General features: G+C 30.6%; 4 protein-coding genes across 5 annotated transcripts in view; 3 read left to right on the forward strand and 1 right to left on the reverse strand.

The window, feature by feature from the left end:
- LOC128395049 (uncharacterized) overlaps positions 1–18,186 on the reverse strand; it is a 112,528-nt gene extending 94,342 nt beyond the window's left edge. Inside the window, exons 1-2 of one of the 2 annotated variants that reach the window (XM_053355440.1) lie at positions 16,974–18,186; positions 16,440–16,853 (exon numbers count right to left, since the gene is read on the reverse strand). In XM_053355440.1, the coding sequence (XP_053211415.1) occupies positions 16,440–16,853; positions 16,974–17,010 (451 nt within the window). In that variant the 5' untranslated portion in view covers positions 17,011–18,186. Of the gene's footprint in view, positions 1–16,439 lie in introns of both variants that reach the window. The other variant, XM_053355439.1, reaches the window with a different exon arrangement.
- Positions 18,187–18,900: 714 nt separating this feature from the next.
- LOC128394549 (mitochondrial genome maintenance exonuclease 1-like) lies at positions 18,901–20,842 on the forward strand. Its single transcript, XM_053354875.1, has 2 exons — positions 18,901–19,040; positions 19,578–20,842. Exon 2 carries the CDS (start codon positions 19,623–19,625, stop codon positions 20,736–20,738), a length of 1,116 nt encoding a protein of 371 aa, XP_053210850.1. The 5' UTR covers positions 18,901–19,040; positions 19,578–19,622; the 3' UTR covers positions 20,739–20,842.
- On the forward strand, positions 18,987–19,361 carry LOC128394877 (protein phosphatase 1 regulatory subunit 21-like). Its single transcript, XM_053355246.1, has one exon. It carries the CDS (start codon positions 18,987–18,989, stop codon positions 19,359–19,361), a length of 375 nt encoding a protein of 124 aa, XP_053211221.1.
- Positions 20,843–21,056: 214 nt separating the features above from the next.
- Positions 21,057–25,340, forward strand: LOC128394548 (tonsoku-like protein). The gene is given in 3 exon segments (XM_053354874.1): positions 21,057–21,681; positions 21,773–24,045; positions 24,048–25,340. Coding segments are annotated over 3 exon segments (3,714 nt in total). The 5' UTR covers positions 21,057–21,238; the 3' UTR covers positions 25,046–25,340.
- The last annotated feature ends 653 nt before the right edge of the window (positions 25,341–25,993 follow it).

The raw sequence follows: 25,993 nt of genomic DNA on the forward strand, positions 1-25,993 counted from the left end.
TAACGGTAACAAGAAAAAAAACTTGATTAGTCAGTTGATTAGTTGATTGTTGTTACAATGTTACCTAAAATTAATTTAATAGTTTGGACACAAAATACTGGAAAATAATGGAAAAGGTTAGTGATGAAAAAAAGTGTAATCTTTTCAGAGGGAATTCAATTTTCACCATTAACTTTTTTTTCCTTGTTGATTTTGACAATTTTTCATGGGAATACATTTGAACCTCTCTTACATAGCAATTAAAATTGATGATCATCATTACGGAAAGTTGATTAATCAAGAGGGAAACTGATATCATCATGAACTTTTGTCGAAAGGGCTAAAGTTGAACAAAAGTGAAGAGGAAAAAGTTCATTTCAAATTCAACTTATTTCCCTCCTCCAAGAGAATCCATTGATTATAATTTACATGGAAAATCATTTCACCTCCATTGTCAACTGAGCTTCCCCTCCATAACCCACTCTCAACCTTTCAATCAATACCATTAGATCATCATTAAGCTAAATCAAATTCATCATTGAGCCTTGTAGTTAAATGACAATAATCAGTTGATTATTATCATTGAAACAAATTGATAATCAGCAAGAATCAGAAAATCAAGTTTAAGTTGAAAGAGACAGAAACTATTTTGGAACATTAGAAAGTTGCAATTAAACAACAATCAAGATAATTAGTGTTATTCAATTGCAATCAGACTAAAAGACTATGTATATTAGATATTTTCAACTATTTAGATTTTATAATGATCTGAGTATTGGTGTTGATAGTTGGACTGAATTTATGTTCATCATCATTTTGATAGTTTGAGTGAAAAGAAACAAAATTAATCACATTTAGAATCATTATCGAGATACAGTTTTACTCATTGGTACGATTCAATTGATTAATGATAATTTACGAAGATGATGATGATGACAAATACCACCGAACTTATTTTATCTCTCTTTCTTTTAGTTTCTTATATGTCTTATCAGCCTAACGTAATGCAATAAACGCATCTCCTGGTTCCAATTCCCATGAGATTATCATTCATGATAAGAAGACAGAAAATGAGTTGAAAAAAAGAGAAGTATAAAAGTAACTGACCAAAACTGGACATTTACTTACGCGGAGTGAGTCACTGAGAGAGAGAGAGAGAGAGAGAGAGAGAGAGAGAGAGAGAGAGAGAGAGAGAGAGAGAGAGAGAGAATTGATAAGATATTATTCATCAGCAGACAAGATAATCATGAGATCGAATTTTTCGAGATTTTTCTCTCTCTCGAATATGAGTAAATAAATGAAAATATTCCTTCGACATGATATTCAATCAACGATGAACATATAAGAAAAAAAACTTTTCTCTCTCTTCTAGATTAGTATCACTTTCTGATGATGATAAAACAGATTGGTCTGATTAAATCATTGATGGTATCATTTTTCATGGTGAAATAAGATTCAATCTCCATGGTGAATCCATCATCAAAGTGATTATGCACCAATGGTGTGAAAATATATATAAATCTCAGTGTCAGAATTTAATCATGTCAGGGATTGGAAAGATGGCAAGATGAAATTGGCGAAAAGTTCTGTGTAAATTTATGTGTGTGAGAGAGTTAGAGAGAGAAATTTAGAAGATAAAAGATAAAATAGAAGAAAAAAAAATGTGAGAACTCAATTTCTTTTATATTATCAGGATTATATCGAAAGTGATGATAAAGATCAGAGTCATGAGCATCATGATAATCATGGTTGTGGTGGTAAATTTGCTTAATCAGCAAAATTTTGGGTGTTAAGTTTGATGATAAGGTGGGCTCAAGGTGGATAGTGAGTGGATCAAAGTGTAAAATATGATGATGAAGATAAAGATGATTATGTGATGATGTTTGCAGAAATTTTAGAAAATTGGAAGAGAAGAAGAAAGAAATTCTTAAAATTCTGACATGACCTCTCTCTCTCTCTCTCTTTCTCGTTTTCTAGATTATCTCAGAACCCATTGAATTGACCAGTAACAGAAAATAACTGATGGTCAAGCAGAATTTTCAACTTGATCCAATTTCAATTTACAGAAAGTTTCAATTTCTGATGAAACAACAATTTAAATTTCCAATTTTCTAATCAACTTTCAATATTCCAACAATAGAGAAAATCATTTCAATGGTCAATCAATTGGTCAAGAAACTTTTTGTCCATTTGTTGTCCAGTGTTTTCTAGCTTAGCTTTTTAATTAACTTTCACCAATGTTGTTAATTAGCATTCAAATTGTTAATCACCAAATTTATTTATATGTAAAAAAAACTGACTCTCATTAGTTATCAATTAATTTAATTAACATGACAAGTCTACTCTTAATCATCATGTTAATTAGTTGAAAACAATTAAAACTTTAGTTTTGAATTACAATTAATCAGGATTATGATTAATTTTCACTTTCAGCTTAATCAGAGATTATGATTGATGTTGAAATCGTCAAAATGATCAACTAATTGTCTTAATTGTTTACAATTAGTAAGTTAATCATTTGCACTCTAATTAACTGCCGATAAACAGGAAGAGAGAGAGAGAATTAGAACTTTTTTCTCTCTCATTTTCTCTTTCATCAACTTCCACCTCATTTGACCTGTTAACTATTAGAATCACCCACCATTAGACCTCACCCAATGTTTCCACTCTTTATCATCTGAATCTCCATGAAGCTGAAAAATCAGTCAGAACTTTTCGTCTATTCGATTTTGTTGCTGTTCGATGAAAGTGAAAAGTTCTGGATTGAAAAGACTTTTTTTTCCTTCTCAGGATCAAGAACTTTAATCATCAATTAGTTTTTACATGATAATCTGAGTTCTGCTAACAGGGAAGATGAAAAGATTATAAAAGAAACATGGTGAAAATTGAATTCGATTCAATTCCAAATTATTCATCACAATCTTAACCATGAGCATTTCCATTTGTTGAATGGTAGAAATTAAAACTTTAAATTCTGATTAATGATAATCTTTTTTGATAGAAATGAGAAAGATTTTTGTGTTCTAATAATTCATATTATCATTCAAAAGTTGCTGCAATCAAAAACTTTCAATTCCATGGTGATAGATGATTAACTTGGAGATTATCATGATACAATATTTACATTGAATTGAAACAAACAGACACAACAGAAAACTAAATTGGGATCAGAATTCATGACTCTGATTCCGAAATCAGAATCATGAATTATATAAATAACTAAATATATGAGATATGAATGTTTACTTTTCTGAATATAATTCCAAATGATTAGGAAGATTAACTCAATATTTCATGATGATTAATATGAATCATTGTTCATCCATGATGGTTGATAGTTTTACGCACTAAAGATGATTAACTGATTATTGATCGATCCATGAGATTGATTAGCCTTCCATTTTAACTCAATCTTTTATCTCGCTCTCTCTGTCTCTCTTTAGCTATGGAAAAAGATTCTGGTAACATTTTCAGGGTGAAAATCATGATAACAATAACAATCATCATGATAATCTTTCGGGTGAGATGGGGCAAAGATGATGAGAAAGAAAACAAAGAAACTATTTTCTTCAGTTTTTTCCACCTTAATGACTAATTAGGACTTCTAATTGAATGGTTATTCTTGTCACGATGAATCTTTGGTGTTATCATGGATTCTCTTGCTGTTATATTTGTCTATTTGTTCAGAACTCTCTCTCTCTCTCTCTCTCTCTCTTCTTTCTTTCTTGTCCATGATAATTTTCTTATTCAATTCTGATGGTAACTGATTGTTTCTTTTTCTCACTGTTCTTCAATCAGATTTCTCTCTTCAGTTCCATTCTTTTTTTCACTTATATATCTTTTTCTCTTCATGATCATGGCGGTTCTTCTCATTGTCATCGGTTATTATCCCATGAAAATCTCATGATGAACTTTTATCTTTCATTTTTCCTGTTTGTTTACCTTTCTCTCTGATTCCTTATTCAAATAAATATTCATTTCTCAAATAGAGATGAACAGTTCATGCTAGCAAGAGTTAACGGATAATCATCATGATGAATTCATGATAAATATTCAGAACTTTTCGAAAAATTTTCCACATTTCTCTGATCATGATGAATAATAGTTTCTCAGTCTCATGTACTAATGTTATTTTCTTTTTCTCTTCATAATCATATTTTTCTCTATCTTCAACTGCAAATGAATTCTTGATGATGGAAATTTTTTAAGGAAGTTTCGAAAAGAATGAGAAAAAAACTTTCGAATTTCCTATTTTTTTTATATTTTCGAATAGAATTTCTATCCTTCATTCCTCCGATATCCAATTGACAAGGAAACGATAATAATCATGGTTGGAAATAATCATAATCTCAGAATTCAGATGAATTCACGGAATCGATAATATTGATTGAGAGCCAAAGAGAAAAGAGAGTTTTGAGAAAGAAAGAGAAAAAGAAAGTAAAAGAATAAGATAAAGAAAAATATCTTTTTCTCTTATCATCTCAATTCTATCATCATCTTTATCTTCATCATTATCTCATTCAGAGTATTCAATTGGAATTCAGAATCAATGGGGAATATCGACATGAGAATCATTATGTACCATCAGCTGATCTCGAGTTCAATAATGATTCCAAGTTCGTAATGAATTTTGATCAAGAAAAAGAAGCAAAAAAAAGCTTCATGTGTATCCAATCATAAGATAATCTGTCTCAACTTCATGGTGATTTCATCATGGTAATAATAATAGAGATGAAATAGTTGATATTCTCAACAAAATTATCTCCATTGAAACAATTCATTGGTAATCAAATAAACAACAATCATCATTATCCAATCAGACTGTTAGAACTCAAGACATATACTAAGTATTTTCACAGAGAATTAGAACTTTTATCTTTCTCTCTCCAAGTTTATTTTTCCTTTCACATTATCATTATCAATAAATGTCATCATCAACGATTAACATTCATTCCCAGATAGTTTATTCTAACCAGTTCTGTAAAATTTTCATCATAAAATCAATCGTAATCTCTTTCACTCTTTCACTTTATCATCATGTTTATAAGTCTAATGACTGAAATCAAGATAAACATTCAATATCTCTCATGTGGAGAAAATGATGAGAAAAATATTTACTTTTCTGTCTTTAGTTTGTTCATGGTAAAATATTAAATCCAATTGGAAAAGTGAAAAAATTTGAAACAGATAAAATAATAACATCATTATCATGTTAAAGAGTAATTTAATGTTAGAGGATAAGGTGGAAAGGAAAATGAGTTGAGTGGCTTGGTGGTGTTTCTGATTCTTTAAATTCATCATGATAATAATTTACTAGGAATTTATAGTTTCCTTTTTTTTATTCATTCATTTTCTGCGGGAAATTTTAAGAATCTGCATGGAGAGTGGATGAAGAGAGAGAGAGAGAGAGAGAGAGTATGTGGTGGTGATAGAATAAGATTCTCTGATGGAAAAGTTTTTATCTTCATTCCAATTTGAGCAGTTTGTATTTCTATCTCTTATTCACTTGGTGAGGAAGTAGATGAATTAACATGAAAATAAAAAATGCTAACAGATAAACAGAGTTTCCTTTGAATGTTCAGGGGAAAGCTTTTTTTTCTTAACATGAAGATGATTATTTGTCGGTTGAATTTTGAATACTCAAAGAGCGGAATGGAAAACTAACTAAGAGAAAGTGAAAGAGAGAGAGAGAGAGAGTAAGGTAATGAGGATGATAGTTCTGAGAGTGAGAAGTGGGAATGATTTGCTCTGGTTAATATAACGATAACTCTTTTTTTCAAATTCGTCATTCCCTCTGAGATTTGGTCGAGAATCTTGAAAGAAAAAAGTTCTACTTGGAATTTAAATACAAGATGATTATGGAGATGACGTAGAATGAAGATGAGGAAGATAAGAAAAGATTGAGACAAGTTGTTCTTCTTTTTTGTTGCATTTTTTTCTTATCAACCTTTTTAAGATTCTTTTCTTTCTTCCCTGAAGAATTTGTCTGCAATTCTCTTAAATCCAGAAATCGTATTTCTCTTTCTACTACAAATCTACTCAGAGTCTCTGAACTTTTCTCTTTCCATGAAAAATCATCATCATCATCAACTGGTTAGAAAGCACGAGGTGTTAATTGCATTAGTTGACCTTACAAATTAAGGCTCATCCAAGTTCAGATTTCTAATATTTTCACACAACCATGAAACCACTTTAATTTCAACAGAAACACTGAGGCTCATCACCATGAGAGCAATCTTGAAATAAACATGATAACTTTCAATGAGAATCTCAAGTTTACTCGGTTCTTGGATATTTTATGAAAATTGAAACATTGAAATAATAATAACTTATAAAAAGTTTTATTGTGATAAAGTTGAATGAATCTCATCATTAATTAGTCTTGATTGTTGATCAACTAATTAAAGTTATCGTCTTGATGTGTTATCAATATTCATCATTTTGCTCAAATTCAGCTAATTGAACAGAGTTTTAGTTGAACATTTGTCTTCATCGTTGCAACGAAAATTACTATGAAGTTCAATGGAGATAAATAAATATTATTTGATATGAACTTTCATTGAGGGTGGAAAGGGTCAAGGTGAATGATGGAAAGGTTATTAATCGATATTGATGGTGAGATGAGGAGGGAAAAACTCAAACTGATTGACTGATGATGAGAAAAAGAAATTTTAATAAACAAAGTGAATGAAGAAAATGAAGATAATGATGAATTGAAGGGAGAAAAAGATAAATATCAAGATCACAGGTTAGAACTTTGTTCTTTTTCCATGAAAGTTCTAGACATTTTTCTACTTTCTGTCAGAATATGTTATTCTTTTTCAAATATTTCTCTTTACTTCATCGTATTTACTTTCATTCTCTTGTTTATATTTTTCCTAAAAAAACATTCTATTCCAATATTAATAGAAACTGTTATTTCATTTTCTTGTTTTTTCTTCAGGTAAATTTCACGATTTCAAAATGGAGAAAAATTCATTCCATTCTCTCATTTTTCTCATCTTTCTATTTATCTATCGTTCATTATCATGAAAATAATGGTCAACAATCTGATCAACTCAAATCAACATTTTCTTTAGTAGCGTTTTTGTATTCGTTTTGCTGAGGAAAATTATTATTAGAACTGGAAATATCATCTATTATTTAGGGCGAAGAATATAAAAGGTAAGAGTTGACAGAGACATTGAATGAGTTATCATCAGGGTGAGAGAATAAGAGAGATGTACAATTTACTTTTCTCTAAAACAATGAGAAAAGAAAACCTGATGAAATGGCCAAGAGAGAAGAGAGAAGGTGAGAGAGAGAGAGAGAGGAGGTCATTCAATGGTCAAGGTAAAGTTGCACCTTGACTGATTATATTGTGTCATCAAACTAAAAGATTCATTTGAAATTTTCAACAATCGCCATCAATCAAGGTGCGATAGGAATAGAAGATGATTGTTTGGTCAATCGTTTCCATTTCTCGAGCTTGACCATTGCAGAGTTTTCATTCTTACCTCACCAAATACCTTCAAGGTATATAAGATATTGGTGAAATTCTGGTCAAAGTGAGTGGACCATGGTCATTGTTGTTTGATTGTCATTAGGCTTTTACTGTTATTTAGCTTTTCAAGTTCAAGATAACTGGTCATCATCATCTTCAAGGTGTTTTCGGCTCTTTGTTCATCCTCATCATTTTTTTTCCTTACAATCTCAAGGAGCAAACTCAATCTCTTCACTAGAGATGATGGTCAGTGATGGTCAAGACATTCTTAAGGTTAGATAACTGTTTTTGTCTTTGTTATAAGAGGGAAAATATTGATTTAATATATACCTCACATTCATCTTGAATGTTTTGACATTTAAGATAAGGTAGAAAATGATAAAAGGTAACAAGGTGATGACAATGATAGATGGTCAAGTAATCATCATTTCTTAGCTGATGGTCAAGATAACTTTCAAATAGACTTTAACTTGAGAAAGATGCGAAACTGTTCAAGTTAATTTGAGATGATAAATCATTGTCGAAGTGATTTAAGTTTTATTATGTTAAATTGTTAACACAATTAAGGATAATAATCCATTTGATTACTTTTATTATCTCAATTAAATGATTGTTACAATAAAAGTAAAATTTGAATCATTTTGATCATTTGATTTTCATTAGGATTCTGATTTTTTTAATTATTTGTTTGACTTCATCTACAGAATTCATTGAATTATATTTATCAATATATTCACTCAGGCTTATCATCATCATCATCATTAGCATTGAATCTGAATAGTTCAGTAAATGTAACTAATTTGATTCATTTAAAGTTTTATGGTAATCAGATTGCAAATTAGATGAAAATTGATCAGAAATCAATCAACTAATCAAATATATTATATCATGGAAACTGAATTAACTTATTTAAACGCAAATTAACAATCATAATCATGGTGGTGATGATTAACTATTTAATTTCAGGATAAATGAGTAATTGAAATTTTGATGCAAATGAAAAAAAAATCAAATTCAATTTCATTTAAATTGCCAAGGGGATTCAATTCATTGGATTAAGATTGGGAAAAGTTTAAACTGAATCAAAGTTTTCAAAATCTATCATTAATTTCACTGATTTTTGACAGTTTTTAACGTGGTGATTGTTATTAATTTAAATTGCTATCATATTGAGTTATGATGAACACAATTGACAGCAAATTGTTCATGATAATTAGTAATTATGATTTCTCAGTAAAATGAAAGATGTAAATTGTAATAAGAAAAGTTCATGAAACTATCAAATTTTCATCATCATCATGATTATTCAGGAAGAGAGAAAGTTGGAACTTTTTTTTCAATCTCTTCATCATCTTGTTCATGTTTATGAGGAGAGTGAGCAACAAAGTTCTGTGTCGTTGATGGATTATTATTATCATCATCCTGATTGTGATGATGATGATGATGATTCTTGGTGAATGAAAATGAATTTTCTGGTTTCCATCACCAGAGTTTTATCATGATTATCATGCTTACCAGAATGATGAAAGCATTAAAATCACATTTAACAATTAAGATGAAAGTGAAAAATAATCATCATCTTCATCGTCTCTTCATGATATTATCATGAAAATAAAATTAACACATAATCAGGTTGACTGAACATCTTGAAAGTTACAAAGAAATTCAGAATCTTGGAACTTTTTTGCCTTCTCTTTTTCCTCTGGAAAACAAGACGAAAATTGTTTTCTTACTTTTCTACTAATCAACTTAGGCTCATTAGCACGATCTTCATCTGAACACTATCATGGGTTTCAAAAGGAAAAAAGTTCCAAGACTGAAGTCCAAGAGAAACTGAACTTTTTTCTTCCTCACTTCAATAAACTAACATTTCTAATAATATTATCAATTGAAGTTTCCAATGGTTAAGGTAAAAGATTCATGATTAATTGTGTGTGATAACTTGAAACTCAATCATGATTGTTATCATGGTGAGATAATAGTAGTATATCTCATGAAGAAGGTTGAAAAATTCATGATTTCTTCATATTCCTTCAGATAGAGAAAATCTGTTTTCTTATATATTTTTTTTCTCGCTACTTTTATAAACCAATTGGTTTTTAGAACTTTTTTTCATCTCATCCTCATGATATTATCATGAAGCTCAGAGTATTTGTGTAAAGCTTATTCATCATTCTCACCTTAAGAGAAAACAGATTTTCATGAGTATAATCATCATCATCATCATCATAAAGATGAACATGTAGATTCACTGAGTAGTCATTATATAAGATGCAAAAAGATACACACATGATTACATGAAATTGTGGATGAAATTTTCATCATCTACATGAGGATATTACACTTTTTTATCCCACTCGGTGTGAATATGATTAATAAATGATTAGCTTTTTTATGATCAGGTAAAAGTAATAATCATCATCATCATCATGAAATTGATAACTTTGTTTCCTTCAACTTTCATGAATTCAGATTATGAGTCTTGAGAAATTGTGAATTTTTTTTCCTTTTTCTTTCAGTCTAATAATTTTCGGGCTGAGTAATAAAAGTAACATTTATTACCATGATATTATCAGAATTATCTTCAAAATCGTTGTCATTATTAATTCAAATTTCTCATTAACATTATGATAACTAAAAATAACTGGGGGAAAAAATGGAAAAGTTTAGAGCGACAGGGAAAAATAATAATATGAATCGAGACTGAATTTTATCGTAGAACTTTTTTTTTGGAATTTGAATCTTCATGTTCAGTTCTGGGAAATCAGATATTAAAATCTTGCTCAGAATCTAAAGTGAACATTCAATTATTATGTTGATGATAATTCGGATCATATCATTTGTGAATAAATCGATTCAGAGATGAACAGAATAAACAAAATGATTCGAGAGAGAGAGAGAGAGAGAGAGAGAGAGAGAGAGAGAGAAACATGATAAATTGAATTAGTGAGAGTGGGAGGGTTAGGAAGTTCAGGTAGAGAAAAATGAATTTAATTTCTTTCCAGTAGAAAGAAGAGAATGAAGAAAAACAAATTCGAAAAAGTTTCAAGTTCGAAGAGTTTGAAAATTGAGAAAATATCTGTGGGGGACAACGGGAACATGAGAGCTGATGAACAGAAGGAGAAAAAGTAATCATGATAAAATGAAAATTTCAACATCAATTAAATCAAATCAACATTTCGATTTCAATTCAATTTGGTAACATTGACCTCCCACCACCAGAACTACACCATTTAATCAGATTATTATCATGGAAGTGAAAGAAATAAAGACAAACGATTTGTATAAAATAAAAAAGTTCTGAGAAATGGGAGAGAGAGAGGAAAAAGAAGAAAAAAGTTCTAATTCCAATCTCATCGAAATTCAAAGTGGGAAAAAATTCCATTTAAAGATAAGTTAATCTTAACCCACTTAGGAATCAGAATCAATTCTCCGTATATAAAGTGAATCATGAAAATTCAAAGATTAATAACATTGGATTATGAAATTTCAATTCAGATTCTCAGGGTGAATCATGAACGGAAGGATACATTGTAATAAGAAATTACTATTTGGTCCGTTTACCCAAAGAGAAGGAAAAAAGAATAGAACTTTTTTTGTCGCAATTTCTCTTCCTTTTTGTCATCTTCTTCCTAATCTTGAATCTCACTCTCTCTTTTATATTCATTTTCATGGTTATTTCTTATTCCAGTTGAGTAAAATTCACATATTCTGATTCCTTTTTCTCATTCCTATGGATTCAGGTTCACTTTTAGCTAAGAAAATGTAAGATATTGTTTCTTATTTTCTCTGTTCTATGAAATTCAGATATATATATTGAACTTTACCATGATAATAGAGGTAAAATCATCATCATGATCAACATCATCCCTTTTTTTCTGTGAGATTTTTTTCTCTCATCTTGTTTTCTGTTCATTTTTTTACCCATAAACAATAATAGTAAGAAACAATCTCCGTGAAAATATTACACGAAAGTGAAAAGAAATTTTCTTTCAAACTTTTGAAAAAAAATTTTCAGGGGAAAGTTCAGATAAATTCAGTTACTTGAAACTTTCCACTTCTTTTTATCTTCCATTTTCATCTTTCTTTTTTTCTTGATATACACTGATATGTACAGGGAGCATCTTGAGCAATCATAAATACAGAATTGAAAATGTTATTAGGCAGAGAGAGAGAGAGAGAGAGAGAGAGAGAGAGAGAGATAACGAAAAGCCGGAAGATGCTCACGAAGATGATGAGACAAGCATGGAATGAATGTTCAGGGGGAGAAGGTGTATATTCAGTTATCTATCGTAATGTTTACTTAGAACTGAGAGAAAAAAATTGTTTGACTTTATTCGAGACTTGGAGGGATAAGTTAGAACATTTCAGAACTTTCTCCCTTTCGCCAAGTTATTCTTATTCTAACTCTTTATCTTCTTTATCGTCTTCATCCTTGGAGTTATTTTTTATTCTCTTCAATTTCCTTTACATTTTTCTGTATTCCAATTCAATCCTATTTCTAGAAAATCACCTTCATCCTGCTTATAAACTTTTCCCATCTCGCCCTCGTAAAAATGATTCACATCATGATATAAGCGAGATAAACAAAACAAAAAAGTAAATTATATAAATGTCTTCAGATTATTTACCTTAACTACTGATAAAATTACCACTCAGTCCAACGGTGGGAAAATATTTCCCTCTCCATGAAAATCTTAACTCAAAACACTCAATTTGTTAATTGGTCATAATCAATTGATGGTTAACCTTTTAAACATAATTAAGCTGTCTCATTGTTGCTCTTTATTAATCTAATATCTATTGAATTTCAATCATACAGATAATCAATCATCATCATGTTACAACAATTAATCATAATTATCATCTTAATTTTATCATGTAATCATGTAACTTGCTCTTACCACTCCCAAGTTATTGAGTTAATTACAGTTACCAGGACAATGATTAATTTTCAGCTGATTAAATATCATCACTATTTTTTGATTGTGTTAGTTTCAATCAACCTCTCAGTTGTAATTAGCTTCAGAACAGATTGATATTGAGATTGTTATTGATTTAAATTGTTAAATCAATTACCAATCATCAGACCAACAGTTAACAATTAAAAGTATTTACCTATCAAATTGATTGTTGAGTGTGTTAAAAATAAATACGAGGAAACAATTAAAATTAATCACATTAATATGAATTAATGTATTCACCTATTGTTTGTTTGTTTAATTGCCTCAAGGTGATTCTGGTTGACAATTTTGACATTACAATTAACTTGGTTAAGGTTATTTACCTTTTATTTAATATTCATTGACCTCGGGAATCATGTCAACAATTATAAGAAGATCAATAATGATCAGCAATCAAATCCTATTCAATTATCATTATTAGGCTTCGCTATTTGTTTATCATATTAATCATCATCTTCATGATAAATACAGTTAATCTTATCTTCCGGCATTGAAATGATGATGATAATGAAGATGATCATCATGGATGATAATAGGCTTTTCTTGTTTTGCAATCTAATTTAAAGACAGAGGTTCGAGTTAAGTTGGGAAAAAAAGTTCTACTCGATTTTTTCGACTTCTCCTCAAAAACAGTAAATAAGTTTTTCATCAATCAGTTTTTTTTTCTGTGCTTCGTCCAAGAAGATATTCTTGATATAATCATGATAAAGGATTAGGATGTTGATCAAGTTGAGGATGAAAATGAAGATGAAACCAAAGGGAAAAAAAGAGAGTCGAAAGTTTCGATGAAATCAATGAACAGAATCAGTGATTGGTTTGAGAAGATGAAGTTGAGATGATATTAAGTCAAGCTTGAAATAGGAAACAATGAACATTATATTGTCTCTCATTTGAAGATGATGATGATGATGAAGATACGGAAGATTTTCTCTTTCATTTTCTTTCTTATCAAGAACACTTTTTCTCTTCTTTACTTTGTCTCTCTCATCTATCTTTTCGAACTCAAACAACCATCTAGTTCGAGATTTTCTTCATCTTCGACTTATCTAAACTAATTCCAACTTCGTAACAATCACAACAAATGATCATGAAGAGACTTAAGAATTACCTTATTAATTGGTTACTATTATGATTATTATCATCATCGAATCTTAATCATCATCAAGATCAAGATAGAAATGTAATGTAAATTAACTTTAATTAGAACCTTTTAATTTGAAAAGGTCATTTGATCGGAGGGAAAATTTTTCTTCTCTATTTGTTTCAACTTTCGCATATCGGACATTGGTCAACTTATTACTTCCCTTTGGATAATAATTTTCCTCCAATGTAATATATATATTGCCTATCTATTCATAGATATTATTTCCGGTAAGTTAACCTTAATCATCTTCATCATTATCATCAGTTGATCATGGGGATGAGGGCGGAAGACAGACAGTATATATTAATAAAAGGTTTCTCATTAATTAGATGATAAAAGTTGATTCCTTTTGTTATCCCGAGTCTTTAATTTCCGGTTACATTCATCAAACATCAATGTTAATCATTAGGTTGATGATGAGCAAAAAAAGACGATAAATATTACATTAACCCGTTAATTGTGTAAACTTAATCATCATTAAATTGTTAGCATTTAGAAGTATACAAAAAAGTTTGCAAGGTAAATCAAAATGAGTTTGAAACTTTATCTTCAATTGGTGTCAACAATTAATGGGACATTGTAATTTAATTGTCTAATTATTTACTGGTATAAATTGGTTAACCGACTGGGAAAGTGTTAAGAATGGTAACAATTAGTTAATTTTGACAATTATTCTGTTGGAAATAGTAAATATTTGCTTAGACTATTTTTTGTTTCGAATGGGGAAAAATTTGAAAAGGCGGGAAAACTTTTATCTTTCCAATCGTTGGGAAAGTTTAATGGTTTCAATTAGTTTTCATCAATGATAATGATCGTTATTATCATGAAATATGATCAAAATTCAATGATGGTGAAGAAAAAAAAAACTGATTCCAAAAAAGATATAAGAATAAATGAAAAATTATCTCTTTTTTCTTGAATGAAAACCTCTGATTCTTATCAAGGAAGAAAGGAAAAAGTTTAAATAATGTAAAAAGATGAAGATGAAGATTGAATAAGATTGAGAATGTTTCAAACATGTCATGTTATATTCCCATGGTAAAAATTATCTCTTCAACTGAATCAAACTGAAAATCAAGAATCAAATGTGTGTGACCAATGATATCTGAATCATATATTACCTATTGAAAGTAGATTTACCTGTAAGAGGAGAAGAGGAGGAAAAAAAGATAAAGTTCTGAAACTTCATGAACCCTCGTCATCCCTTTTTTTTATATCAATGATAAAAACTAACCAGAATTTATTGCTTTGAGTTACTATTGATTTTTAATAGCATCGGATTTTCAAATGGATTGATAGCATGGTGAACATGGTGAAATGAGATGAGAGGAATAAGGAGCAAAGAAAAGTTCTGATTCAAGAGATAAGATGAAATCAGAAATCAGGAGTAACAGAGGGGAAATCAGAGCAGGTTACATGATAATATTATGGATATAATATGATAACATGAATTCAAGTTTGGTCTTTGAACTTTTTCTTCATCGAAAGAGTTTTTTTTTATACTTTTCTAAGACTGAAAATGAATGAGAAAGTTTCAAGAGAAAATTTAATTTCCATTGTCCACTTGTTGGTCATTTTAGTTGAAAAGTAAAAGGAAAATTTTGGACAAAAGTTGATCAGAAATTTGAAACTACAGGGAGTGAAAGAATTAAGATATTCATTCAGTGATAAACTTGATAATGAAAATAAGAGAACCAATCAAAGGGAATTAAAGACAAAGAGAGGAGAAAAAGTTCTGAGATTATCGTCGAATTGAGTTTATGTTCATTTCTTTACAAGTTCATCTTGATGGGTGGAAAGTGTAACCCACCTTCCCGAACTATCAATCAAATTAGTGTCTAGTGTATTATCGAGGGTGAGATATTTTCACCCACCGAGGGCAAAGAAGACAAAAAAAAATATTCATTCACAATTTGATTCTGGTTGATTTACTTTTAATCCCCTTTCCTGTCACAACTAATTTCAACTGAACCAGAAAAAAAAGATGAATCAAATTTTTCCTCCTCATCTTCATCATCTTTGTCACCTTAGTGATATTGTTATTCAATCGATGGTGGTGATGATGATGATGATGATCACCATCATCATCATGATAGAGAGGTGGATGAGATTGGGTGGGTGGATTTACTTTCCCAGGGAAAGCTATTAAATCTTAAACCAAAAGGGATTAGAGGCTGAGATTTAGCTATAAGATTAAATCTTCACAACTGTAATAATCAATTGATTGTTATGTTCATCCGACATTTTATATATTTATGTGAATTGGAAACAATTGTGATTGTTAAACTATTTCAAAAGAAATGTAATCAATTAATTGTTTCTCCTTCTCTATCATTCAAGGATAATCAAGGTAAGTGGAAAAAGTTTTCTTCTTCTTGTTGGAAAATTAAATTAAAATCAGTTGATTGTGATCATTTTTGATAGATGATCATGATCATGTATATGTAAGGTGGGTTGAAGATTGAGGGTGGGGTGGGTTTTAAGAGGATCATGTTATCATTATTATTATCATGTAATTGAAATTTGATGTAAAACTAACAAGTAACAATTTAATTATGCATTAAAACTGTTTAACCAAATAATTAAATGAATATTTTTAATCAATTTAATCCACAATCTATTAAATGTAAACGAGAGAGAGAGAGAGAGAGAGAGAGAGTAACATTTTCAATCAAATTAATTCAACGATGAATTTTAAACAATCAAAAACTAATTAAGTTACGATGATGATGATGAAAGATTATCAATTATTTCAGAAGAAGACGAAAATTAAACACAAACAATTAGTTAATTGTGAACAAGTTAGAAGTTTCTTCAAATTCAATTGAGCAAATTGAAATTGATTGAATACAATTTTCTTTACACTTACCTATTGTTGTAATGACGGTAAGTGAATATAAAAAGGCACCTGAAAATGACCATTGGTCAGTTTGAGGGTTAAATGTTTCTCGGCCATCGTAACCCTCACGAAAGGCTTGATAGAGTAAATTTTGAAATTTAATTATCTCATTGGTGGTCATCGCTGTCCAGTTTTCCTCTTTTAATATGTTGGTGTTTTCGGTTATCCTCCAAAGTTTGGACACTGTTTGATTTCGTAAGGTGATCACCTGATTGATACGTTGTCTTTCACTCATTGACTCAAGGGTACTGAATATAAATGCCCCCAGGGTAGAGTAGCCTAATATTAAAAGTGAAAGTCCAAGGTTAGAGCACAACAGTGAACCCACTCGACGGCAACATCGACATGACCTGGGGCCATTGGAATCACTAACACCACCATCACCTGAAACATTATCACAATTTAATCCATTAACACAGGTTGGATTAATATCTTTATCCTTGATCACACTGGTCAGTGTCAACAGATCATTGTGTTGACCATCAAGTGTTGAATCATTTTTACCATTTAAATTGGTCATTCCAATGTAGTTATCCATCATTATTGGTTAATTGTTTGGTTAATTTTTAATTTACAATATCAAATAAACACTAACACTGGTCAAACACTGACCACAAGCACAATTTAATTATGATGATGATGATTTTTAGATACACTTGAATCACAATTAAAACTAAATCAGTGATTATTAAATTGTCTCCAATGATAGCAAATTCAGCTTCTAATAAATTGTTTATTGGTTTAAAAGTTAATTGTTGACTTGATTTTGAACGGAAATTATTTTTTTTATTCAATTTATCTATTGATTTATTATGTTTCAACCTTTTGATTGTTAATGTTGTTTCAAACAATTTACTGATTGTTGTTACTAATCATTAACCTCACCTAACATTTAAAGGTGATTGGTGAAAACAATTGATCTTTAATCACAACAATTAAGTTTCAATCACAATGACAGGAAATCTGATTAAAATTTATATTTGTCTCTATCAATCCAATTAATTAATATGATTAAAAAAAAATGATTAACAATTTAATTGATAATAATTGGATAGTTTAAATCTATCAATTTCTGCTTCATTTTTTGATATAAACTTTACAATTAGCTGATTATGATTAACAAATTAATCAGAATGGTCATTTTTGAAACTTAAATTTGTTTGGTTAATTGTATTAATCGTTTGCTAATCAAGTTAATTGTGAAGGACCAACAAACTAAAATTGACCAACAACAATCAAATTAACAAAGTAACAGTTAATTTAACTGTTTAATTAACTTGGATAATCACATATTATGAAAAACACAATCAAATGAATGTGATGAAAATTAAATTTTCTGAATGAACAATTTAGATAATAATCAATTAACAATGACAAAAGACCAATAAGAAATTAATTGTAACTCTAATAATAATAATAATTAAATTGTTCAAATAACAACAACAACAACAATAATTATAACTGTTAATCCAATTGTGAGAAAATTAAATTCCGCAATTAATGGACCACTGATTATGAATTACGATAGATGATTAAGTTGATTGTCTAGTGTAAACAAATCACTTTGATTAACAACGGAAAGGAAAAACTTTTTAATCCATTATTGATGTTCAATTGTGGTCACTTGACAATACGAGTTAATTGTTAATCACTTTATAACAATTGATTATCAATGATGATCGTTGATTGTTATTAACTTGTTATTGATGTTACTCTGATTCTCAGTTGATCAAATGTGATCATCTTTACGTAATAACAACAATTGAATGTCCAAAGTGAGTCGATATCATGAGAATGCGTGATAACAGAATCGACAGAATTTCATAACTTTCGATTCTGAGCATTTTGAACATTTCGAACTCGAAAGAGAATAAAAGAAGAAAACGAAAAATTCTTTTCTCCAATTCCCTTTACAATAGAAACTCATTCACTTAAATTGGTTTAAAATTCATTGATTGTTAACTGATTGTTCAACTTAATTAATATTCGAGTCACAATTTAATAATATTAATTCATTAATTTCCATTGAAATAACAAACATACAATTTACCAAATCAAATTGAACTTTTATCCTAACAATTTTCAACAATTACTTGTTGATTAATCTAAATTGTTACCAATAAATTTGATTACGATTTTAATTCCATCAATTCAATTAATTAATTTACTTTTCCATTGAAACCAAAATTAGAGAAATGTGTTAATCAATTGCTTGTTGATCGTTGATTTGATTATAATGAAATTTTTTGTTCTCTCAGTTTCTTATTAGTTTTTAATTACTAATTATCTACTCGATTGTAAGTTTAATGGTCAATCGGATCAAAGTTAATTGTGGAAAATTTTTTGATTCAATTTTGGAGCCAATTGTTTATTCATTGAATGAGCAACTCCATTGATCAGCTGATTGGAAATTGAAATTTTCTTCAACAGTTTTGTTTTGATTGTTTGCTGTTTCTTTAATTGTATTGGATTTTAATTTGATTACGTGATTTAAATTGTGTTATTTTATTCATCCTAATGGGATCATCACTGGATCAAAATAGTTACCTTAATGGTTGCACATCATCTGAGGCAAGTAATCAGATTGATGAGATGGTTAAACGAGACATTGTTGATCATTTTAGTAAAGAAATGAGTAAATTGATTAAACGTATTAGTGATGCTGATAGCCGATCAATATCTTATCTATCAGAGTGTCGATCACTTCGTGGACAATTAGAGATGGTTAATCGTGATCTTGAAAGTGCTAAGAAAAAGATTAACGAAAAGGATACAATTATTTTCAATTATAAATCACAATTAAGTGTAATGAGTGAACATCTCGCTGCTCTTAATGAGAAAATTGTCCAACAAAAAGATGCTATCGATGAATTGACTCACCAATCAAAGTGAATTCCAATCACAATTAACACTTTTGTGCCTCTTATTAATTATACTCACCGATTCTTCAAATTCGCTCACTAACTAATCAACAATTTCCATCAATAATCATCATTCGTCTTTTTGTTTTCTTCTCAATTTGGTTAATCTCTTCATCTTCTTTTTTTTTATATCAAAATTTTTCTGTTTTTCTTTTTTTCTTTTCCTTTGTTTACATTTCTCCAAAAGGCCTATACGATTGTCTAATTTGTCTCTACGAAGAAGAAGAAAAAAATGTCTCCGTTAATTGGATCAACTAGTTTCAAGATAATTAATTTCCCTGGTTTACTTGGACTTCAATCAATCAATTGGATCAAGTTAAATTTGGTTAACTGGTATTCAAAGAAATCTACTGATGATGAATTTTGGTTGGCTCAATTTGAAAAGGAAAATGACCTTATCTATGGACCTAATCGTTGTAATCAAAGTATCAACACCAACAACAACAACAACAACAATCAAGGAACAATTAATGGATTGAAACAATTAACACCACTGGAAATTATCAATAATTATTCAGAGGTGTTACCAGTCTCATGGGAACCTGATGATTTGATTAAATTTCCTTTAATCAATCCACTACGATTATCTACTAAAACTACTAATCAACGAGATGGTGGTGGTGGTGTTGATTATACAAAAGAGGAGGAATTAAATGTTAAACGAAATTTAATCCTCGATAAAGCCAATCTAAAGGTGAAACAATTTCCATCGGTTACCAAAGTTATCGGAGAGACAATGTCAATCTCATCGAGAAAAGCGTTAGAATTGTGGAAAAGCCGAATGATTGAGAAATTGGGTGATGAAGGTTTCAAAGAATATCAGCAGAAAATTTTTCGCCGTGGTTATTGTTTACATCAGAATATCGCAAATAAATTGGAGAAGAAATTTGATCAGGTTGAAATAACCGATGAAATCTCGGGATTTTGGAAAAGTTTGGAAAATGTTTTCTCACAAATCGATAATGTTAAACTATTGGAGAAACCGGTAACTCACCCATTCCTCTGTTATCGTGGTATAATTGATTGTGTTGCCAATTATCAGAATACCTGTTACCTGATTGATTGGAAAACTTCATCTAAACCCAAGCCAACAATTTACAATCTTTATGATGAACCCTTACAGGTTGTCTCTTACCTTGGTGCTCTTAATTTTGACTATAAATATGATTATCAAGTGATTAAAGCGGCAATTGTTATCTCCTATGAAGATGGTTCACCGGCTCATGTTCATCGTTTATCTCAATCACTTTGTAAAAATTATTGGATTAAATGGATTCGTCGACTTGACCAATACTGGTCAACATATTTACAAAATAATCAAAAAGCTTTACCAAAAATAGAAACATAAAAATCTAATCAACTTTGTTTTTCTAGATAATAATTAATAAAATGTAAACAAAAACTTAATTTTCATCTCGAAAATATTAAAAATGGGAAAACTTAACAATCCAATCTCACAAGAAAAAAAACAATTTAATTTGTAAAAAGAGAAAACGATTAATTGTAGAATTTTTTTTTCTCATTAATTTTAATTGTTCTTCCGATCGAATTGGTAATTTAATCAAATTTATTTTCTATCCCATAGTTGTAACGGCGAACATCAGATGGCGCTCATGATAGAATTTCTTTCCATATGTTTGAGCGCGAAAACTTTGTTGACATTGTTTTCTTTTTTTTAATCAATTGTTTTCTTTTCTCTTCCAATGTAATCAACTTATTTTCTAATTGCAATTAGTGTTTTATTGATTTTCTTTTTTTTGTGGTTTTAGAATAGATCTTTGTTGATATTAATCTTCTTTTGTGTGTGTGTGAATTATTGGTGTTTGGAAGGTCTGGTGAGTTGGAAAAATGGTTCTTTCGGAAGATCTGAAAGATATTCACAGAGACTTAGAGAAGGCTAAACTTAAAGGAGATTATCGTGAAGTGTCCCGATGTTATAATTTTATTGGTGTTACTTATTCCAATCAAGGTAAATATAAGGAAGCACTGAAAGCTCACCAGAAAGAATTGGAAACCTGTCAAAAAACTAAAGATCGACTTGATGAAGCGGTTGCCCGTCGGATGATCGGTGATGTTTATTGTGAAATGGGTCAATATAAATCAGCCTTAATCTCTTTCCGTCAATACTTAGAGATTGTTAAATCTTTAAATGTGGACGTTGAAATGCAAAGGGCAGCAGTTTGTATGGGTAGAGTTTATTGGCTAATTTATAGTGAAAATACAAAGGAAAATAAAAGAGCTCTTTTTAATGCTGGAAAATTTTATTCTAGTGCCTATTCTAGAGCTTCTAAGTAAGTATTTCCTTTTCTCTCTTTTTATTTTCCAATTTCGAAAAGAATTTAACCTTTTTTGTTCAATTTTTCTATTCTAATATGTTGATAGGTTGACAGGAAAGGTTCCCCAGCAAGAGCTTGATCTGATGATCTGTCGGTGTTTATTGAATTACTCCCTTGTTCTGGATGCCAAAGCCAACGAGAAGTGTATACCTTATACTAAATCTGCTCTTATTTATGCCAAAAAATGTGGTGAAAAGGATGACATGTTAAGGTGTCAACTCTCTTTGTCCGGAATGTTACAAAAACGAGGTTTATTTGAAGAGGCTCGAAACATGGTTGAAGAAGCCATGAAAACGGCTAAATTGGTTAAAGATTTTGTCCAGTTGGGTGAAGCCTTAATTACCAAAGCAACAATTCTCGCTAATCTAGTTGACTATCAAGGTGCTCGTCATCTATATAAATTGGCCTATCATACAAAGTCAATTGCTGAGGAGCATAAAATTCAGGCCAAATCGGGTCACAAGGTTATGAAAAAAGTGATTGAAACTCTTAAAGAGATTAGCTCAACAACGGATTTAGAGGAACATGTAAAGTTTTATGATAAATTGGGTGATTATTTTGTCGAAATTGGTTGTTATTCAAATGCAATCGATTATTATAAACGTGAATTAGAAGCTGCAATTAAATTGTGTAAACCTGATGAAGAATTGGCCAATATTTACTGTTCCGTTGGACAGACTTACGTTGATAATCAACAATATTCACTTGGACTTAATTATTATCAAAAGGCTTTAGGACATCGAGAACCAGGATCAGACCTCGAAATTGACTGTTTAGTGACCATATTTGAAATAAAGGTCGAACTTGATTGTGATTTCGATACAATTCACCAAGAATTTGAGGAGACACTACCCAAATGTACCAATGATACATTCAGAAAACAGATTCTTTATGCTTATTATAATTATCTAGTGGACAAGAATAAGCCCGTTATCGAGAAAGAGATCAAATCTAAACTGGAAACGCTCGAGAAACTTAAACCTATTGAAGAGCCTGAAGTTAATGAGGAAACTGCTGAAGTCGAAAGTTCCAAGTCAGAATCTGATTGTGAAATGTCCGATTTAACTGATATGTCGGAAGCAGAAAATGATGATGAAATTGAAGTTAAAGGTAAATTTTTACGAACTCGACGAACCCGAAAACTGGCCAATTTTAAAGTTAACGAAAAAGGTGAATCGTCTCTTCATCGGGCTTGTATTGAGGGTAATTATGCCAATGTGATTAAATTGGTTGAAGGAGGTCACGAGGTTAACGTTCGTGATCACGCTGGTTGGCTGCCCATTCATGAGGCCGCCAATCATGGTTATGCTGATATAGTTGAATATCTGATTAAACACAAAGCTCATCTGAACGATCGGGGTGGATCAGAGTGCGATGAGACCACACCATTGCTCGATGCCTGTGCAAATGGACATGTTTCTGTGATTAGAGTTTTAATTCGTAATGGTGCCAATGTTACATGTCGAGATGCTCGAGGATTTACCCCTTTGGATCATTTGAAGAGGCGAATAGGAGATGGTGAGGGTTTGACCTCAGATGAAAAGGAAGACGTTCGATTATTATTTAAGGAATTGGAAGATCTCATGAGGAAAGAAGGTTTTGATTTTAATGCGAAAAATTTGGTTAAAAGAAAACACACCAATTCTAGTGTGATTGGTAAACCGATTGATAATTTTCGCTCCCGTCGAAATCGATCTCCTTCAACAAGTCCACCAAGGAAATCTTTAAAATCAAATAAACACCGAGAAGCGGTTGAGGCTAAAAAAGCGTATAAAGAAACCATCTCCTCACTTCGGCGACCTCACGATATTGTCAATGGTCCACCGCCTGCTAAAAATAAATCAAAATTTCGAGGACTTATCGATGAATCAGAATGTGTAGTTGACGAATGGATGATAAACGATCTGAAACCTTCGGCATTGAAAGATAAACCAGTTCGAGACGCGTACGAAATGACATCGAGGTTAGAAAAGATTCACGAACGAGGAGAATCATCGACACCGTCATGTTCATCGTCAAGGGTTAAAAATAAACAGCGAGAAATGAAACAGACTAAATCTCGAGCACGAAGTGGCCTTGATCGATGTATGAATATAAACGATAGTGATGACCAAGAATCAGAGGATAAAAGTGAAGACGAAGATGATGACATTATTATCGATGTAAACGATGATGATGATGATAATCGTCCCAAACCAGATGAAACTATTCCCTCGACTCAGGATTTCCTGGAAGAGCCGACTTTCGAGTGGACACAACAACGAGAATCACCCGAACCTGAACTAACCGAGGACAGTGTTGACTATATGGACATTGAAATTAGAGAAAAGGTTCATCGAGAAGACGTAAAGATTATCCAAGATCAAATTCCGACAGAATGGACAGTATATCAACATCATCTTCTCCTCCTCCGTTTATCTCTTCCTTCCCACCGGCATCATCTTCATCTCCACCCTCACCCATTACGAAAACAGCCAACCCTCCAACCTCCTCCTCTCCACCCAGAATAGTGACAACTGACCAGCCCGTTGTCCCGATTGCCAATGAACGTTTCCCGGTCAATGTTCATGTTGCCAAGTCAAAATTTTTCTTCATGATCACCAACCGATCAGCCCAAGTTTCATGGTTAGCAGATAAAGTTGCCGACCGATATTATCAACAATTTCAACTTCGTCCAAAACTTTCCTTGACCACTGAAGAGGGAGCCATTCTTGGCCTTGATGACCTTGTTGTCGATGTTTGTTTAAACGGTCAATTATATGCTTCCGTTGAATCTTGGGATTTGGAACCGTTACCTGATCGTTACGAGTCAAGTTGTAAACTAAAAAAGGTTCCGGTTAACTGTGACCTTAAATTCCGATTAAAGTTATCGGAAACAAGTGGAACTCTTGAATTGACCAATATGCTTCTTGGAAAGACGATCGTTGGTCACTTTTTATTATCCCTTCGATGTCAAAAGAGTCTTAGAATTTTAGATTTCTCTTTTAGTGATATTATTCTGCTCGATAAGGATGACAATTTATCGCAAATTTTATCAACTCTTCCCGATTTAGAAGAAATCAACTTCAAGGGAACCGGATTAGTCTCATTTAGATTATACTCTCTCTGTAGACACGAATACGACAATCTAATCAATATTGATTTCAGTTACAATCTATTGGACGATAAATGTTCAAATAATTTGATCCAGTTAATAAGTAAATGTCCAAATCTACGAAAAATTGATCTTCGTTACAACGATTTCTCGGAACAATTTATGGAAACAACAGATTTAATTGAAATCACTTCAAACAAAAATATAACATTGTTAATGAAATGATTAATCATTTCCACTAATTATCTTTCTTAATTCTAGTATTATTATCATGTTTATTAGCTTAATTAGCTTTCACCATCATTGTATTACCATCATCTTTAATATTGTCATCCTCATCTTCATCTTGATACCACAATTATAATTAACTTTGATTGTAACCCTTTTTAAATTTATTGTAACTTGTAAATGAGCATTTTAATTGTCAAACAAGTAAAAACCTCATCCTCATGATTTCCTGATTATATCACCAACAATTAACAATCAAATTAATACCTGACTTTTATTCAAGTAACAACAATTAACTGTTCATCTTTATTGTTTCAAATTAACTTTAATTAGCTTTGTTTTTTACAATTAATCAACTGATTTTTTTGATTAAACCAAACACGATGATAGTAATTGAAGAAAACAATGATTACGATTTAAATTGGCAGCAAACAATTAACTTTAATTGAGTCATAACTGATTTACGTTGTTGTTGAGTAACAATTAAAATTATTTATCTAAATAAAGACAATCAATTGATGATGAGAAAGATAATCAACTAAACAGAAAAGGAATCAAATCTAATTGTTGGAAATGAAAAGGAAATCAATTTAATCAATCAAGGGTAAACAATGAGGAACATGATGAAAATTATTGATAGACAACAATTAAGGATCAACGATTAACGAGTTTATTTAGTTGATTGTCCTAATTAAGGATAACAAATTGTCAAGAAATTGATGAGATTGAGATAACATTGAAATCTATTGATGATTAACTTAATTATTACAAGAATTGGGAGCAAGTTAATTAACATTAATCATTACTCAATGGATCCTATTCATCTTAATAAGTCAAACAATTTACTTAATCATTTTAATTATCAATGTGATAATCAAGGTTAAAAATGGTTGATTTAAAATGTCACCTTATTATTATTTATCAACAATTTATAAATTGTTGACT

The sequence above is a fragment of the Panonychus citri genome, unplaced genomic scaffold (genome assembly GCF_014898815.1).
Source record: "Panonychus citri isolate SS breed McGregor unplaced genomic scaffold, ASM1489881v1 Contig00140, whole genome shotgun sequence".
Taxonomy (NCBI): domain Eukaryota; kingdom Metazoa; phylum Arthropoda; class Arachnida; order Trombidiformes; family Tetranychidae; genus Panonychus; species Panonychus citri.

What these genes read in the sequence shown, in the direction of transcription:
- LOC128394877 (XM_053355246.1), top strand. Translation starts at nt 18,987, where the DNA reads ATGGGATCATCACTGGATCAAAATAGTTACCTTAATGGTTGCACATCA.
- LOC128394549 (XM_053354875.1), top strand. Translation starts at nt 19,623, where the DNA reads ATGTCTCCGTTAATTGGATCAACTAGTTTCAAGATAATTAATTTCCCT.